The 19,517-nt window shown below is 35.3% G+C and overlaps 1 protein-coding gene across 3 annotated transcripts in view; it reads left to right on the top strand.

Moving 5' to 3' along the window:
* The first annotated feature begins 428 nt into the window (after positions 1–428).
* LOC107037813 (ecdysone 20-monooxygenase) overlaps positions 429–19,517 on the top strand; it is a 27,139-nt gene continuing 8,050 nt past the window's right edge. The window contains exons 1-3 of one of the 3 annotated variants that reach the window (XM_015256568.1): positions 429–738; positions 14,509–14,652; positions 18,377–18,520. In XM_015256568.1, coding sequence (XP_015112054.1) covers positions 14,532–14,652; positions 18,377–18,520 — 265 coding nt within the window. In that variant the 5' untranslated portion in view covers positions 429–738; positions 14,509–14,531. Of the gene's footprint in view, positions 739–823; positions 883–14,366; positions 14,433–14,508; positions 14,653–18,376; positions 18,521–19,517 lie in introns of those variants that run through there. The other 2 variants (XM_015256570.1, XM_015256567.1) reach the window with 2 other exon arrangements.

Raw genomic sequence — 19,517 nt, 5'->3', positions numbered from 1 at the left:
CCCCCCCCCCCCTCCCAACACCCAAAAATTCCCGCTAAAACTGAAAAATCAATAAAACGTCAATTGAATCGAGCAAATCGAGCATCCGCCAAACTCAAATCAATCAATCGATAATTTTATCGTTCAGAATCATCCGTAAATACGCATGAAACATATCACCGCGTTTCTCTCGGTACTGACGATAAAGGCCCATCAAAAGAGGAGTACGAAGCAAGTGAATCCGTATTCTTCCTCGATGCCTCCCCACCCTCCTGCTTGCGTACCCCGTCCTCATCCCTCCCCCCCCTCTCCAGTTCCATGAAGACGTGGGGGTTTGTTCCCTCATTCTCTCATTCCTCCCACATCCCCCTCCCGCTGGAGTCGACGATTTTTCGAAAATATAACGTGTCCTGACGATACATTTCGAGACTCAGTACGGTCGCGTCTGCCCGATGGGGCAGTTGGTGTGCACAAAAGTTGATTTGGATAGTTATTTAAAATCCCCCACGTGCCCGCCAACGGCGTGCCTCGTGCTCATTTAATTTATATATCGTCTTGTTTTAATAATTTGTCAATTAATATTTCCAAGTCAGCGGGGAAGAAAATTTTGCATTCCACTCATGTGTGTAATAATTCGTAATCAATGGTAATGAGTGATAATGAAGAGTGAAATAAATTAATTCTGTTTGTCTATATTTATCGCGGGTGATATTACTGTCATCGGGGCTGGACTCAATCCAGTGGGAGCGTATCGAAAAGGTATATATGTGGTTATTGATGGCTCCTCTATCCTCATCTTCCTTGGGTGACCCGTGACCAGACACGTTGCCCGTAATCGAGTGATTACACTCGCTCGTGAACATCGTATTGTTACTTGTGCGAGACGCATCGCCGAGCCATTGGGTATGAGTTACTGTCATATTTACCGGTCACGGAGGTTTGCGCTGTGGATTTTGACTCTTGTTTATGTTATTCTTCGGGCGATTGCTTGGATTGTGTGGATTTTTCAGTCGTCATTCTGTATTCAGCCGGTTTCGCTCGACATTTCGGGGGATTTTATTTTACTCCGGGGTATCACGCACGAAAAAATTTAATTGAAAAACCTATCGAATTCGTTGGAAAATTCTATTGAATTTCTATTGATCTTTCTGTTAGTTTTTGGCGGAGTCTATTGACTTGTTCAATAGAAAACATTCAATAGAAAAAGTCAACAGAATTCGATTTTTCTATATAACTTACTCTTTTCATATATTTTCTATTGAATTTGCTCGACTCGAATTTTCCAAGTTTTTTTCATTCTATTTTCCTTTTCTTCTCATCAAGAAAATCAAACGAAAAAACTTGGAAAATTTGAGCCGAGGAAATTCTATTGACAATATCTCAATAGAATAAGTTACCGCATAGAAAAAAATATAAGTCAAAACTTATAAGTGAGATATAGTGATTTTGCCGGAATTATATCTTGAATATATCCACCTTGTATACCAGGTATATGCTAGGTATACCCGGTGGCATATATATCAACACATATATCTCAAATATTGAATTTTTTGCCGGAAAGTATACCACATATAAGCGGATATAAGTGACATATATTTCTGTATATATATTTTTTCCATGTGGGTATATCGAAAAATTGAATTCTATTGAATTCAAAAAATTGAATTCTATTGAATTCAAAAAATTGAATTCTAACATTTCAATTGAATCGGCCAAAAACTAATAGAACTCTTCAATAGAAATTCAACTGAATTTTCTAACGAACTCGATAGGTTTTTTTATTAAATTTTTTCGCCCGTGATGTTGGACGTTTGATATCATGCAGGTGGTTTGAGGTGATGAAGTGATTTCCTTTATGCGCTGGTAAACGTTTGCACGGAGAGAAATGTTCAATAAAAATTACGTATCTTTTCCGTAATTACGGAGTGAAATGTGGTTGTAGGAAATTTTACGGAACTGTCACGGAATTTTTCCGTAGCGTTCCGTAAGTTTTATCTGAATCTCCTGTGAAAAATTACGAATACCGTCACTTGAATTTTCTGCGTCGATTCCGCAATCGGTGAGTGAATTCTGAGTTCCGTAATTTTTACTGAACATTTCTCCCGTATGGAAATTTTTATCAAATTTAATTACCGCTGAAATTTTGAGGAACTTCGTCATTGGAAATGCAGAATTTCGGGGAAAAATCCGAGGGGCTCTCACTCTATAAATTGAGTGACACCATGATTTCGAAATGAAGTCGATTTCGGGTGATTTCAGTGATTTCGGATAAAGTGATTTCGGCGATTTCGAGCGTCGCGGGAGGTGATCTCATGATTTCGAATGATTTCATTAATTCGAAATCAGCGATTTCAGACAAATAAAGTTGATAAATAATAGAGGTGGGGCTAAACGGGTTGTGTTAAATTATGAAAAACAAAACTGGCAGTAATAACTGGCAAATAATAACGAATTCGTTTGATTCCGCTCCGCCAATCTTGAGCTAATGACGATGAAGAGCGGTCCATTTTACCATTTTACAATGGCAGTGAGTACGGCATTTTATTGTGATCGCTGGCAGACGTGTCAATTTGAAAATCATGAAATATTTGGACGGTTTGCACTACGTCAGTGCGCCACTGATTTCGGTGATTTCGTTGATTTCAGGCGATTTCACGTGATTTTGGAGATGATTTCGAAAATGATTTCGGAGAGCTGAAATCACTTGAGTTCAGTGGTTTCCGTGATTTCACGCGATTTCGGAGTGACTTCGGAATGATTTCATGCCAGAGAGGCGTCATGATTTAGCCCCGCGGAAAAATCAAAGAGAACTGTGAATTTCAGTTCCATTTTTCCCTGAAAATGAATAGAAAACCAGAAAATTCCGGTAAATATATTCTTGTTAATAATTAATTTAATAATAATTCCGTTTTTCAGGGCAGTGATACTGAATGCGATTTAGGGCGAAAGAACTCATGAAATTTCAAATTTCACTGAAAATTCAATGTAATTTTGCATGGAATATTCACACTAGATTGGAAATTCAAATAAATTAAGGAATTCTTGTCTTTAGGCTGCTTAAAGTTCTGGAATTTTACTGAATTTTGAGTGAACCGTGAAATTTCATGATTTCTTCTCCCCTAAATCGCATTCAGTGTCACTGGCCTGAAAAGTAGTAGTCAAATGTCCATGAAATTTTGTTTTCTAACAGTGTACTTGTACGTTGGAAATCATGCAGATGGTTTGAGGTGACGAAAAGATTTTCTTTATGCACTGTTAAAAATTTTTGTCTCAATTTTTCGGTACGTTTTTTGGAAATTTTCATGAAATTTAATTACTACTGAAATTTCAAGGAATTTCATCATTGAAAATTCAGAATTTCGTGGAAAAACCAGACAACTGTAAATTTCAGTTCTATTTTTCCCTGGGAATAAATAGAAAACCAGAAAATTTCGGTAAATATATTCTTGAATTTTCAGGACTGTGACGCTGAATGCGATTCAGGGTTTAAAAATCATGAAATTTCAGATTTCACTAAAAATTCAATGTCATTTGGCACTGAATAGTCATATTAGATTGGCTAGTCAAATAAATTGAGGAATTCTCGTCTTTAGACTGCTTAGAATTCTGAAATTTTTCTGAATTTTCAGTGAAACTTGGAATTTCAGGATTTCTCTTCCCCTAAATCGCATTCAGTATCACTGGCCTGAAAATTAACAATCGGCTGTCCATGAAATTTCATTTTTTTTCTAACAGTGTGTCACGTCGTGCAATAAGTCGAGTTTGAAGCGCGAAGCGCGGCGTTCTGAACGGTGTGACATCCTATTCTAAAAAGAACATACACTTAGAGTCGATAACTATCGATATCTTCCTATTCTAAAAAGAACATACACTTAAAGTCAATAACTATCGATATCTCGCAAGTCTGTCACGCTTATTCCTCATTGGTTCCAGTCGTCTGAGGCGGCAAATTTAATTCATGATTAATTTAATTTTGAGATTTTCAATTATGACTGTTACAATTACAGTGCGCTCTAGCGCGTGTTGGGTCTCGTAAAATATTATAGATCACTCGGGCATACACTTCATTTGCAACGAATGTGAGGACAGACCTCGCCTTCGGCTCGGCCTGTACACTTTACTCACAAATTTGTGCCCTTGCACTCTACTGTACTATTAATTACGGGGAAGAAGTGGGGAGAAATTATCGTATGCAATACCACGAGTGTTTCTAAATTATCAGGTATTTTCCGATAGGTTTGTTTATATGGAGGGAACCTCCAGGAAAATACCTTATTAATTTAGAAGCTAAGGAAAACACCCCATTAATTTTGGACAATTACCAGTGAAATCATGAACAAGTATCAGAATACCGTGCCGACTGTGTAAAATAAAAATATATAATAGTGCAATTCTATTGGCTGAAATTTGGATGGGAAAAATTCTCAGTAGTAATACCGCTAGTGCTTCAAAATTATCGGATATTTTCCGACAGCTTCGTTGCCTAGGAACGATTGTGTCAAATTTTGCAGAAATATTTTAAACCTATAAAATTTGACACACTTGTTCCTCCCAAAAATAATTAAATTAAATTAATTAAATTAAATTAATAATCCTCTAGTTAATCCTCCTCTAGTTCCTCAGTCAATTTATTTGAATTTCCAATCTAGTGTGAAAAGTCTTTTTTTTTCGCTTCACGATGACTTGACTTTTCTAGTAATTAATACTCAGCTTTTTTCTCCGCGTGGCATTGAGTATTTACGGTCTCGAGTGGTTCGTGGAGATCATAAATTTCTCTACTCCAGACCGATAGACCGGTCACGGTGGTTTGATAACCGCGAAACCGTTCGAATTCACTGGTTAATTGCGACGAGGAAGTGGCATGCAGCGGAAACGAATGGAAAAGGCATTTTTCGTTTCCTAGTCGTGTTCACTTCGCACTGCTATACAACTTCCGGTTATCTCTTATCTGGCTCGTTGAAAGACATTTCAGGCGAGTCATGAAATTGAAATGGAGTAGATTGGGAAGCTGATGAGGAGATTGTATCGGAGATCGGAATCGCGAGAGGGAAATGGAGAGATATCAATGAAACTGAATTTGACTTTGGAATGTGTTTTTTTGGTGAGGACTTTGACAGAGTCTGGAGGATTGGCGAAATTTTCAGAAACATAAGATACCATAGGTTTGATGATATTCGTTAAGAAGTATTAGCGCTATATAATTCAGAATATTCCAAAATACCTTCCACAATTTTGCACTTTTTGTTTATTTATTGATTGATTTATTGATTTTTAAAAATTAAACATTCATTTATATTCATTCCAATATATATTTTAAAAACGTGAAAGTATAATAAAACACTTCCAAAGCAATTTTACAGAAGAATTGACAGCGAATTCGTAAGAAAATTCTATTGGATTCGCGTTGAATTTTCTATCAGTTTTTGGCCGATTCTATTGAAAATTTTCCGCAGCTTCGCAATAGGATTCGATTTTTTAATACTTTTGGGAAATTCTATGGCTTTTGACGGAGGAGAGGGGAGAGAGCGAAGCGAGCGAGGGACCAAGCCCCCCTCCCTCCGAAGTAGGTGAGCGAAGCGAGCCCGGGGCGTAGCCCACTAATACTCAACAAAAATTCAATGGAAATACTTGGAAAATTCTTCATTGAATATTTTAGGACATTCGGCAGGGGAGTAAATGAAGGAAGCGAGGGGCCACAGCGAAGCGGAAGCAAGACGTAGTTCTCTAATTTTCAATAGGTATTCAATAAAAACACCTAGAGGATTCTTCATGAAAATCTGGCAGCTTCTCTGCGTGTGTTGCCATACATAAATATTCAATAAAAAAAGAAAATGAAAAATCTAAAATTTCATTTTTTTTAAATGTTCTATTCCAAAACGGAATTAATTGGAGTAGAAAGTAATTCGTAATAGGCAGGATATAAATATCCCAAAATCATTGTGATCATCTCGAATGATGATAAAACAGTAGCCGAAATTCCCACGACTATCATATTGAATAGAAAATTCAACCACGCGTTGAATTTTCTATTAGTTTTTGGCCGATTCTATTGAAAATTTTCCGCAGCTTCGCAATAGGATTCGATTTTTTTATACTTTTGGAAAATTCTACGGCTTTTGACGGAGGAGAGGGGAGAGAGCGAAGCCAGTGGGGACCAAGCCCCCCTCCCTCCGAAGTAGGTGAGCGAAGCGAGCACGGGGCGTAGCCCACTAATACTCAACAAAAATTCAATGGAAATACTTGGAAAATTCGTCATTGAATATTTTAGGAAATTCGGCAGGGAAGTGAGTGAAGGAAACGAGGGGCCAAAGCGAAGCGGACGGAAGACGTAGTCCTCTAATTTTCAATAGGTATTCAATAAAACACCTAGAGGATTCTTCATGAAAATCTGGCAGCTTCTCTGCGTGTGTTCCCATACATAAATATTCAATAAAAAAAGAAAATGAAAAATCTAAAATTTCATTTTTTTTAAATGTTCTATTCCAAAACGGAATTAATTGGAGTAGAAAGTAATTCGTAATAGGCAGGATATAAATATCCCAAAATCATAGTGATCATCTCGCATAATGATAAAACAGTAGCCGAAATTCCCACGACTATCATATTCTTATCACTCAATCGACTCCTGAATTTCACCTCAGTGAGGTCATCCTCCTGACGCAATACTTGATTATACTCTCCCATTGATTCATATAATCCTTAATTGTGTTTATCGATCCAATTAGAAAGAAAATGATTACACTGTAATCTCCACGTTATAATTGTTCCGATATGACGTATGCGTAGTTTTATTTAATGATGATGATTAAAACCGTACACCGCGTGAGATAGCAAATATGCTGAGGTCTGTAAATACTCCATAAATCAAGAAGAGCAACAGATTGGAATCAGTACGGGCGAGGCTGACGGAGATTCCACTCGCCGGGATTTCTTCAAATATACACATAGAAATGATGATAATTCGCATTAATAAATCGCTATTATCGCTTAATTTCACATTACGTACGACAAAATTTCATGAGAAAACGTAGCGCATTTGCTAGAAAATTCTATTGGATTCTACTGAAAAATTCCGTAAATATTCAGGAATAATCGAACATTTTACAGGAGCAATCAACGGATTGCAAACTTTTTTAATGATTTTTTATATTGACATATTTTTTGTAGAAATTCTTCAACAAAATGTAGACGATTTAAGTCAAGGAATTCCTGCAGGAACAATCTCGATAGAATAAAATGTATAGGAACATCAAAATTGATTGAATTTTTCTGTAAATATTTTTTATTGAATATTCCTATTTGGTAGCATATGGAGAGTAGAATTTTCGTGAAGAATCGGTGAAGACTAAAATTACTAAATATTTTAATTGAAGCCTTATGGAAATCCGATAGAATTTCCGATCGAATACTCGAAGTGTTTCCATTAAATTTCTGTTGGAAACGAGATGGCTAAGAACCCCCTGCTCGCTTCGCTCACTCCTCTCTCGCGTGCAGAACTGCTTATGAATTTTCGAAAAGATTTAGCCAAGATTTGCTAGAATTTTTAATGGAATTCTCATGGAAACCCAATGGAATTTCCCATCGAATCTTCTAAATGTTTCTATTGAATTTTTGTTGAAAAATAGGGGGCCCCCTGCTCACTTTGCTCGCTCTCCCCCCACCGCGCGGCCATTCAAGGTCGCGCGGCGGGACCTTCAGCCAATATTTCTCTTCTCATTTCCAAAGTACTTTTTCAAGCTTCCAAATAAATTTCAAACATTTTTTTTTCATTTCAGTTTTTTACTTTTCTCATGAACTAATTCAAGCACAAAAACGTGAAATATTTGAGAGGATTTTTGACAGAAACAATTTCAACAGAACGAGTTGTTCAATATCCTAGTTCGTTTGATATGTCTACCAAATTTTCCATTGAAAGAAAAACGCGTGCACGAAGAGAAAAATTGGATTAAAATTGCCTGGAAAATCGTGGCAAATTCTACAGTACGAAAGCGAATTGTGGAACGAAATGTAATTCAATGAGAAAGTGCCTGCACCGAGAGAAATGTTCAGTCAAAATTACGGAACTCACAATTCGCTCACCGATTACGAAATCGACTCAGAAAATAATTAATTTAATTAATTATAATTTAATTATCGTAATTTTTCACAGGAGATTCAGATAAAAATGACGGAACGCTTGAGAAAAATTCCGTGACAGTTCCGTGAAATTTCCTACAACCACATTGCGCTCCGGAATTACGGAAAAGATACCTACGTAATTTTTATTGAATATTTCTCTCCATGTGCTCGTGGAGGATATTCTATAATTGTTTCGATAAAAAAAACACATCTGTAGATGAAAAAAATATTCTCCTGCTCAGTAAAATGTCCCACACCGGTATTTTTTTCTTGTACCGATCTGAAGGTGTCCTGGGGACAAATTGGTAATTCATTTTTTCAACAACTAGTTCGTAAATTTCAACAACTAATTGACGAATTTGAATAACTAGTTGGTGAAATTCACCAAATAATTTTCTCCGTGTGCTAGAATATGCAATAGAAGTCCCAAAAAAATCCAATAGAATCTTTCCATTGAATTCTTCCGTGATTTCATCTCATGCAAATTTGAGCAATTAGTCAAAGGTGGCTTTTCAGTCCGACTCCATCGAGGGGGACATTGATCCATACTGAATTTTCTTATCGTATACTTATTCATTCAATGAATCCAACTCGTTCTTGAAGTAGGCCACATAAACAATTCTATTATTATTGACTACAATGGGGCATTATTAGAATTTTTACAACTTTTCATATGTTTATTTCAACATATGGAGTACAATGGTTGACGCAACCGCCACAGTGAGTAGCGGACTCAGATGTGTTGGATTTCATGGGATGAAATATCATTCGAAGATTAATCTGTATATGTTGACATATTCTAATATCAGGATTGTAACGTTGTTTTGACGGAGGTCCGTTTATGCCCGATTTATATTTCGTCGCGACGGGGAACTAGGAAGAGTAGGAACATGAGAAGCAAATAAAAATTGAAGCAAGTGGGAAATTGCCTTCGTCACAACGTAGTTAATATATTGTTGCTAAGAAATTAGCAATTTACTTCTGAATGGAATTTCTATGATCATGTATTTTAAATTGAATTCAATGATTCGTTGAATTCAGCATTCTCCCAAAGTTAAAATTTTTTATTTCAGGGATGAATGAAGTTAGTAGAAGAACCTAGCGAATTCGCTAGACAATTTCAATTGGATTTCTATTGAACTTTCTATTAGTTTTTGGACGATTCCATTGAAATCTTTTTTTATAATTCGCAATTGCATGAGATACTGATCCTACCATTTCTATTGTCCAAAAATGTTATAGAAAACCTAGCACTTTTTCTCTGAAATTCTCTTACATTTCTATCAAAATTCTATTGGAGTTCTATTAGATTTGGATCAAATGATTTGACTTGTCTTCTGTAAATACGGAATACAGAATTTCAAGTGTTAAAAAAATAAAATATTCTGAACAAATACTAACAAAGAAGTAAATTTAGAAGTCATTGTGCGTTTTTTTACAATACAATTACAACAATTTCAACAATTTAAAATTAGCCGATGAATTTTGATAATTTCGGTAATTTACCCATTACAACAACAGGAATATACAATACGTTTCATGAGGAATGAATGTATTTTTTATAGAAAAAAAAACTTTAAGGCCCAATAGGTATATCTATAGCGCGTGAAGCGCGCAGAATACCCTAGTCTATAGAAAATTGTTGAACACTTTCTAAGTTTTTTCGATGTGCTTCTTTCTCAATGCGAAATTCAAGAATAAAAAAGTTAGAAAATTCATGTCCAATAATTTTCATCTCATTTTCATAAGGTTGACAAAAAAGTAAACACTCATTTAATTTTCTACTTTCAATTTAAAATAATCGAATAAACAATCAAAACATTTAGCTAATAAATTCTATAATATATTAAATTTGTTAAATATAGTTAAACTTTGAAAAATATTATGAGATAATATCCTTTTCAATATTGTCAAAATCTGATATTATTGATCAGAAAACGGTAAATTTCCGGCTGGCCTGAGGCATGCAAAAAATCTCGGACGAAAAAATTTAATAGAAAAACCTATCGAATTCGTTAGAAAATTCTATTGAATTTCTATTGAACTGTTCAATAGAAAATATAATATATAATATAATACGATATATGATATATATAATATGATACATATGTTATATTCTATATAATTTATTCTATTGAGATATTTTTTATAGAATTTTCTCGGCTCAATTTTTCCAAGTTTTTTCGTTTGATTTTCTTGATGAGAAGAAAAGAAAAATAGAATAAAAAAATCTTAGAAAATTTGAGTCGAGCAAATTCTATAGAAAATATAAGAAAAGAATAATAGAAGGGAATATTTACATAATCTGACACGAATATAATTTCTGTTAGGTATAACGAAAATGGAAACAAGTTAAAGATGAAAACTGGAGGATAGGTTATTTTATTATTAAAATAATTTTCCAACAGAAGAACATAGAAGATTTATAAACGTCATTGTTCCACTCGCAATTAATTTTTGATATACTACTTTGAGGCCCGAGGAAGCGTCAGGATAAATTGCAGTCCTCAATTTGAAATATTGTCTCACTATTTAGTCCTTTGGTCTCAAATTTGAATATTTACAACTCAATCATTCGCAAGCCGTCGAGCCGGGTGAGAGGTTTGTCCCCGCGCCGTAAACTTTACAACCGGTGGAGTCTCGAAATTTCCCTCCGGCAGAGAATAGAAAAAGTTTCTCCCACCACTGGAGCTTGCCACGCTAGAGGGTTGGGCCTCTCTCAACCAATCAACACGACAAATTAGATTTTCACATTTTTAAAAGGCCAATCCTCCATCTTCCAACCCTGCATGCCAAAGGGAAGGAAAAATACATTCAGTATTAGACGAACGGTGATGAAGTGCAAATCAGTCTTGAACACTCCAACTAGTATCCTATCTCTCGCTTGAGTTCACAAACTCATGTACACAATAAACCAACAGCAGTATCCAAAGTGCAGTGTGTTAGTGTCCAAGTTGAATTCATCCTCCACCAAATAACAACAAGTAGGAAATTGCTCTTGTTTTTAGTATAGTAAAGTTATTTTTGCTGATAAATTAGCAATATGCTTCCGAATGGTTATTTTGCTCATCATTTCCTTTTATTATGTATAATTCAGTAGCCAAGTCGTAAAACGGTATAAGCCAATTTTGACTATTGACCAGTTTTCAATAAATATCTCGGAATCTAAGGGAGATGGCGAAATTTTTGTTACAACCTTTTTTGTAGACCCGATTGAGAGCTACAACAAATGCAATGATGAAAATTTCGCTATCTCCCTTAGATTCGGAAATATTCCTCAAAAACTCAACTGGGAGATAAGTCGACTTAAACCGGTTTACCACTTCGCTACTGAATTCATTGTTTATTTCATGTTATTAAATTGGATAAGATTTCTTTTCAACTTTTCGTTCAACTTCGCCTTAATGGCATGAAAACAAACATTTTACGCTCTGGTTAAATTAATTTGAAGGAGGATATTCAAAGATATCCGCAGAATTCAGATTTTCAAAAAATACAAAATTTTTCCACATTTTCAAATAAGTTAAAATAAAGATTATTGCTATCGCCTTCATCTTCGAACTTGGTCAAAAGGACATCCAAACAAATTCTTTAAGCCTGAAAAAAGAGAGATTCAATTCCATCTTATTTACATGTTAGTGAATTTTTGAGAGACAATTTAAATAATAATATAGTGCAATTTGTTCAGTTTTTTCTTGTTGATTCATTGAAAACAATCAAATGCTCATTGAATATAACACCTCTGCTGATATTAAATTGCTAGGTTGAGTATATCGACCCTGAGTCAATACAAATCATATCGATTGAAAAATACATCGCAATGTTGCATAATTTTCACCAGAAATTCTCAGAGAAAACGTTAGGTTTTTCTATCAAATTTTCGTATGTAATAGGGTAAGCTACCCAGTAGATGCACTATAGATGGACGAGCTACTTTTGGATAGGAAATTACGCAAAAAAATACTGAAATGTAAATTGTTGCTTTGAATTTTCGCTAACTGTTGTGATTCTTGACCCCTGAGTGACGATTTTTTTTCGATCAATTTTTTTTTAATTGCTAAAAAACAAACGTCCATCTACTGGGCGATTTTCTTAGGCGTCCATCTACTGGGCAGTTTACCCTATCACAAGGGCTTCAAAATTATCAGGTATTCCCGGATAGATTCGTTGCAAACAAGCGAAAGAGTCAAGTTTTCCCTGAAAAACTTGACAAGTTCGTTTGGATGCATGAAACCTTGAGGAAAATACGTAATTAATTTTGGAGCTCCAGTGGTGTTCAGAAGAAAATTTTTTCATCCAAATTTCGGCCAAGGGAATTGCACTATGAGATTGCACAATTCATCGGTCAGTTCCAACGAGGGTTTGACTCAACCAGACAATCGGTTGTTTCGTTTGTTAACATGAAAAATTACCCGCGGAATTATAAAAAATTATCAGTTGAATACCGTGTTGATTACATAAAATAACAGTCGACTAGTGGAATTCTATTCTCTGAAATTTGGATGGGGAAAAATAATAATCTCTACAATTTTTTCATGTAAATATTCCGTCACTAACAGGTCATTGTCCTGTGAATGCCCGATAAAAAAGAGCGAATTTTAATCACCTTTGTAATCAATGATGAAGTTGAATCTATTATTCATTACCATGCTAATATTTGATAAGCAGAATCAAATCCTGATTAGTTTTCTTATCATTAACGGAGCAAAATTTATTTCTCATTATCTCGTTTCTGGGGAATCATAATGAAGTCTATTTTTTTCGCAACTAAATAATTCGTCTCTTATTGGATTCATAACAAATGGATTTTCTCCAATTTTTGCTGATCGATTATCTTGTAGGGGAGAACGGGGCAGAATAGATTGCCGGATGAATACATATTTTTATTTCTTTTTTTAATATTCAACATTTTTATTTCTGTTTTTAAAATTCATTGTGAATTCAATATTTTTTTTTTATAAAGTTTGTCTTAAGACAAACTATAGGGGAGTTTGGGCTAAAACGGAGAGTTTTACTTTTTTTCAAATATTAGTGACGATTTGAAATGTTGATGAAATTTAATCATTTTTTTTTTCAATACAAAGAACAATTCTTTCCCTTTGTGATGAGCCTAAACTGAACTCTATTGATAGATTTGTTTCTGAGTTATGAATAATTTTAAAAAAGTCTACAGTGTCCATTTTACCCTACCCTTCCCTACAACAGAGCAAATTTGCTCTGTTTATTTATTCATCTTTTTGTTTCAATTCCAATCCCAATTTTATTTCATGTAACGAACAAAGCTTACCGGTCAATTTACCGTCATTTTACACTAAATTACTCGTCACTGACCGAAGGCCAATTACCGACGATTTTTGGTAAAAAAAAAAGTGACGGAATTTCGCGTCACATAAATGAAAAATCTTGATAGAGCGCTGTTCTATTAGTTTTTGGCCGATTCTATTGAAATGTTCAATAAAAAATATTCAGTAGAAAAAGTCAATAGAATTCAATTTTTCTATATAACTTATTCTATTGAGATATTTTCTACAGAATTTTCTCGGCTCAATTTTTCCAAGTTTTTTCGTTTGATTTTCTTGATGAGAAGAAAAGAAAAATAGAATGAAAAAATCTTAGAAAATTTGAGTCGAGTAAATTCTATAGAAAACATATGAAAAGAATAAGTTATATAGAAAAATCGAATTCTGTTGACTTTTTCTATGGAATGTTTTCTGTTGAACGTGTCAATAGAATCAGCCAAAAATTAATAGAAAGTTTAATAGAAATTCAATCGAATTTTCCAACGAATTCGGTAGGTTTTTCTATTAAATTTTTTCGTGCGTGATTCCCGTCATTTTGCATTCCTAATCATAATATTCTCGTATTGTATTACCGAATGGCTGAAAAGAAAGCCCCTCTCACATGTCAAGTATCTCAATCGCTCACGACGAACATGTAAATGATAGATAAATGATATATGATATTGACACAGTAATGTGTAATTAAGAGGCCATTTGACGAGGATTAAAAGCGAATCGATTTAATTTATCGAGCAGTTTCAACTGGCAATTCTATCCAGCTAAGTAGCAAGCAACACGAGTGGACGCTCTGTCGAGTACTCAGTGAGTTTATTTTAGTCTGTGCAATTAATCATGAGTAGATAATTGAAATAAAAGAAAGTCTGCCCCTTCCTGTAGTGTATCTCTTGGCCAACGTCAATCAGCACTTTACTACTGACAATTCATTGCCAGAGTAACCTCCATCCCTCAATTGATGAATGCTTGCGTAGTATTTTCATTACGGAATTCACACAAATGAGTTTAAGATAATTTTCATATTTACGCGGATTTTGATGGGTACTCTCCCAATTTTTTTGCTGAACAATTGATTTCGGTATTGGTTTGATTTATTTATTGTTTTTTTTTGTTTTAGACTGCAGGAGAGAGGAGATCGTTATGCTGTTATCGGGAGCGTGGTTTGAATTGATATGCGTGACAATTTGTGCAATTGTCGCCTTGGCAACGAGCTACAGGCCCCCGTGGTGGTTTTGGCCGGGGACGTCTCATCAGTCTGATAGTGAGTGCATTCAATTTGAAAATTTATTAGGCGCGCAATGAGAGAAAAACGATAGAGTTCACAAACGAGTCGAACTAATGAGAAACTAGGGTATTTCGATACGAGTGCGACGGGTTTTTCACGAGAGTGAGGTTGGAGGCTCGAGGCGAAGCCGAGGGCTGCCAATCACACGAGCTGAAAAATCCCTGACGCACATGTGTCGAACTATATTTTTTGCCATTCTGGCCGTAAGGCAGTGCTTCACAGACGCTACGCGTCTTTGAACAAAAAATATTGTTTAAAGTTTTATGATTGTTTATATGGTTGCAATGTCACATTCGCCAGAAAAGTTTTTTTCATCACGCTGTGCGAAAAAGTAACTTTTTAGGCACGGTTCGCGTGCCTAAAAGTCCAATTTCCGCCACATTGTGATGAAAAATATTGTTCGATACTCGTGGGAAAAGTGTTTTTTGGCTCGTGGGATTATATCACTAGCCTTCGGCTCGTGTTGTAAACCTCCCACGAGTCAAAAAACACTTTTCCGCACTCGTAACGAAATATACTATTTCATCACGCTGTGACGAAAAGTGAACTTTTCGGCACGCTCCGCGTGCCTAAAAGTCCAATTTCCGCCGCATTGTGATGAAAAATATTGTTCGTAACTCGTGAAAAAATGTTTTTTGCACTCGTTACGAAATATACTATTACAGCCTAATGCGACAAAATATACTATTTTATCACGCTGTGCGAAAAAGTAATTTTTTCGGTACATTTCGCGTGCCTAAAACGTCTCTTTTCATCACGCTGTGTGTAAAGTGACATTTTACGCACGCTTCGCGGGAAAAGTGTTTTTAGACTCGTGGGATTATATCACTCGCCTTAGGCTCGTGCTATAAACCTTCCACGAGCCCAAAAACACTTTCCCGCAATCGTATCGAAATATCCTATTTCGGGCCTAATGATAAAAAATATTGTCTGACGCACGACCGTGGGAACTTTTCTACCGCATATGGCGACGCCTCGGGCTGCCAATCACACGAACTGAAAATTCCAGTCTCACATGTGTCGAACTATATTTTTTGTCAGTGATGTTACGTTCGAGTGGCGAACCATGTCTATTTTCGTTTACGAGTAAAAGAAAGAACACTTTTCGGCACGAGGTGCATCCAAAAAAGATTTATTTGTGCGAAACATGCAGAGTCCACCGAGATGGAAAATTGTTGTCCTAAAAATAGATTTAGTAGTTCCAAAAAAATTGTATTCTCCTATCTCCCTCAAATTCCGTGATATCGTCAAAAAATTGATCCGTGAAATTATCGCATACTCTTTTCCCATTTCACGACTCAGTTCTTGTATTCAAGGTCTCAATTATTTTTATGGTCTAGTGAATCCTACACTTAATGCTTGAACTGTACAAACATTATCCCCTGTTATCAAACCAAATTTTCCATTTCACTGTGAATACAGAAAGAAAGAACAGAAAAAAAATCCCCAAGTTGTACATTACAAATTCCCACAATCCGGTTTTGACATAACGGTTATACTCACCTGTTATCTTCTTATTTGAATAGAATCCAAATTCACTCGTAATCTGGCTGGTAATTAGCATCAAAATTTAGGGGCTGCGCAGGTACACGATTTTTTTTATCACCCACATTTTTTATACTCAATGCCAAAAATTAGGAACATGCATTGGATTTCATGAAATCCCGAGCCTTTTCGGGATATAATGACCCCACCGAGTATTAACGATCATACATCCTTGATTTCGTTTTTACGAGAGAGAATTTCATCCGCTTTTTTTGGCCCTGGGGAGCCACCGAATAGTCAGAATTATGCAGGATTAAATTTTTTTCTCAGCCATTAGGAGAAATCTCGGGTGTGCAACCTTGGTGGGGTATTTAAAATTCTTTCAGCGAATGCATTGCGCCATTCACTAATGTTTAGCAAATCGGTGTAATTCGTTGAATGATAATATTCACCTTTTCATCGAAAATTAATTATTGCCCGTTTTCTTCGTTTATTTTAAATAAATAGGGGAGGGTGGGGCAAAATGGAACGGTAGTAAATTTTGGTTTTCAAAAACTATAGGACCTTTTTTTAATATTCAATTTATTCATAGAACAATCGTAATATTCCAAATGTCTTATTTATTTATCTATAATCGTCTATTACTCTATAATTGAATTTACAGTATATCAGATTTTTCTTCAGTTTTTTAACCTTGAATTTTTTTTACAATGAAGATAGCAAAATTTTTACAATGACCTTTTTTATAGCCCTTGAAATTCTCTACAAAAAGGTCCTTATCAAAATTCTCCTATCTCCCTTAGATTACAAGACAGCGATAACTACAGAGTAAACTGATGTCAGTGACTTAACCCCGAATCATCATTTTTGAGCTCACATAAGGTGAAAAGAAAAGTTGTCTGAATTTCGCTCTATATTCGTTTTTTGTACCGTTCCATTTTGCCCCACCCTCCCCTACGTATGGAAAAATTTCATGGAAAAACCTAGCGAATTCGCTGGACAATTCTATTGGATTTCTATTGAACTTTCTATTAGTTTTTCGTCGAGTCTATTAAAATGTCCAATAGAAAATATTCTGTAGAAAATTATTCTACTTATTCTTATTCTATTTAAATATTTTCTACAGAATTTCCTCGGCTCAAATCTTCTAATTTTTTTTCATTCTATTTTCTTTCTTTTCATAAAGAAAATCAAATTTAAAAACTTGGAAAATTTGAGCCGAGGAAATTCTGTAGAAAATATCTCAACAGAATAAGTTGAAAAGAAAAATCTAATTCTATTGACTTTTTCTATAGAATATTTCCTGTGAATATTTCAATAGAACAGGCCAACAATTAATACAAAGTTCAATAGAAATCCAATGGATTTGTTGCGAATTTGTTGGATTTTTCTATTAAATTTTTTCGTGCCTGAATGCTTATATCATTATCAAAATTATTACCATTTTATTTTTTCCATAAAAAATCGAGTAAATTAATTTCTTTCATTTCGCAAATAATTATTCGGGGAACAAGTATCCGGGTACCTTTTTTTACGAGAAAAAAAACATGAAGGAAAATTAAATTTCCCGTGGTGCTTCTCACGATCCCTCGTCTGGGAATTGCTATTACAGAATTCCCAAACTCGGAAACTTAAAAATCACTAGAAAAAAAATTTGTCCCAGGTTGTTGCGATGGGGTTTTTCACTCGTGTGGTTGGCCACCCCTCGCCGTAGGCTTGGACGCCAACTCCACGAGAGTAAAAAACCCCAGCGCAAAAGCCCGGACATATTTTTTTAGTTGTTCATGTTTTTGTTATGAACTTGTTTATGAACTTTTTGAACTTGATGCAATGTGCAGTGTAGATTGACATCTCAAGGGGAACTGGAAAGGGCACAAAATGTAAAAACCCGAGAGGATATACAAATTGTCCATCTACTGGGTAGCTTACCCTAGAGCGGTGGTACAGATGAAATGGTAAAAATTTTCTCGCGATTTCATGAACTTTGTTGCATATTGAATCTAATGAGTCACTGAAAATGTCTAATTAAGGGAATCTTTCCATGAGTAAGTTGCTTCCTTCACTCACACGATGGAGTGATGAAGATTCAGCGAGATTGTTATCTGAGCATCATGATAGGTGCAAAATATCTTGAGAGCGTGGATTACACGTGAGGCGGAAGGATACTATAAAGTTTCTAAAATATGGAAATATACTATTAAGTTTCTTTTTCCAGGGAAAAAAGATGAAAAAATGAAAAACAAAGTGCTAGGCGTACAAGATGTACCTGGTCCCCTAGCATTACCAGTCCTCGGGACAAGATGGATATTCTCTCTATTCGGAAATTATCGATTGGATAAGATTCACGATGCATACAAAGGTAAGGAATTTTTTTATCATGAAGAATAGAAAATGCCATGGGAGACCACAGCGCATTCACTAGAAAATTTTATTACTTATTTATTTTATTTCGATTAGATTCTTTCTGTGAGAATTCTCGCGTGTTAATTTTTTTGCTCGAATGTCTAATGAGAAATTAAAAAATACAGCGGAGAAACCGGGGAAAATTCAGGACTAAAGATTTTCTACACGCGGAGAGAAAAGTTGAATTAAAATTATCTAGGAAATTGCGGCAAATTTTACTGCACGGGGAGAAATTTTCGATAAAAATCATCTTACCGTTCCATAAAAGTGTATCATGAGTCATCGTTTCTCATGATACACTCAAGGCCCCGTCGTCCAGAAATTAGGGGTTTCGGCGGCATTCAACTATTTATCAATTTAATTATCTTTTATTTTGTTATTTTCACTTGAAATAATTTTTTTCTGCTAATTAACACATTCTTGAAGGTATGGAAGCCATCACATCCCCATTTAGGTAATTTTAGATGTTGCATTTTATCTTAGATCCTCCCACGAAACTCGAATTTCCCTAAATCGTCCAGCGATTCGCCTGTTCACCCTAGTATTTTTTTCTTGCATCTATCTGAAAGTCATGGGGACAAATGGAAGTGAAAAATTACTCCGTTACAGAAAAATTGTGCGCAATATTGAGCAATCATTCACGTTTACTGAGACAATTTTTCTCTAACTTTTTTCTCTCAAGAGAATAAATCTTATGCAAAATCATAATCTATTATCTTTCAATAGAATTTCGGAGACATTGTGTCATTCTCCGAACGATAGATTAGACGGTGCCAATTCTCTTTTTTTTTACTCACAAAATAACATTGAATTGAGACATTGGCAGGCATACCGTCGATGTCCCAGTTAGTGCCACTAGAAGTTGTTCGTTCCTTCATCAATTGTCAATTTTTTGTTCTGTTCGTATATACCCTTTCGGATTTTTACGATTTGCCCTCCCCCCCCCCCCCCCC

Source organism: Diachasma alloeum, unplaced genomic scaffold, assembly GCF_001412515.2.
Source record: "Diachasma alloeum isolate Michigan unplaced genomic scaffold, Dall2.0 Dall_scaffold_00271, whole genome shotgun sequence".
Taxonomy (NCBI): domain Eukaryota; kingdom Metazoa; phylum Arthropoda; class Insecta; order Hymenoptera; family Braconidae; genus Diachasma; species Diachasma alloeum.
This window is presented reverse-complemented; position numbering and strand designations above follow the sequence as displayed.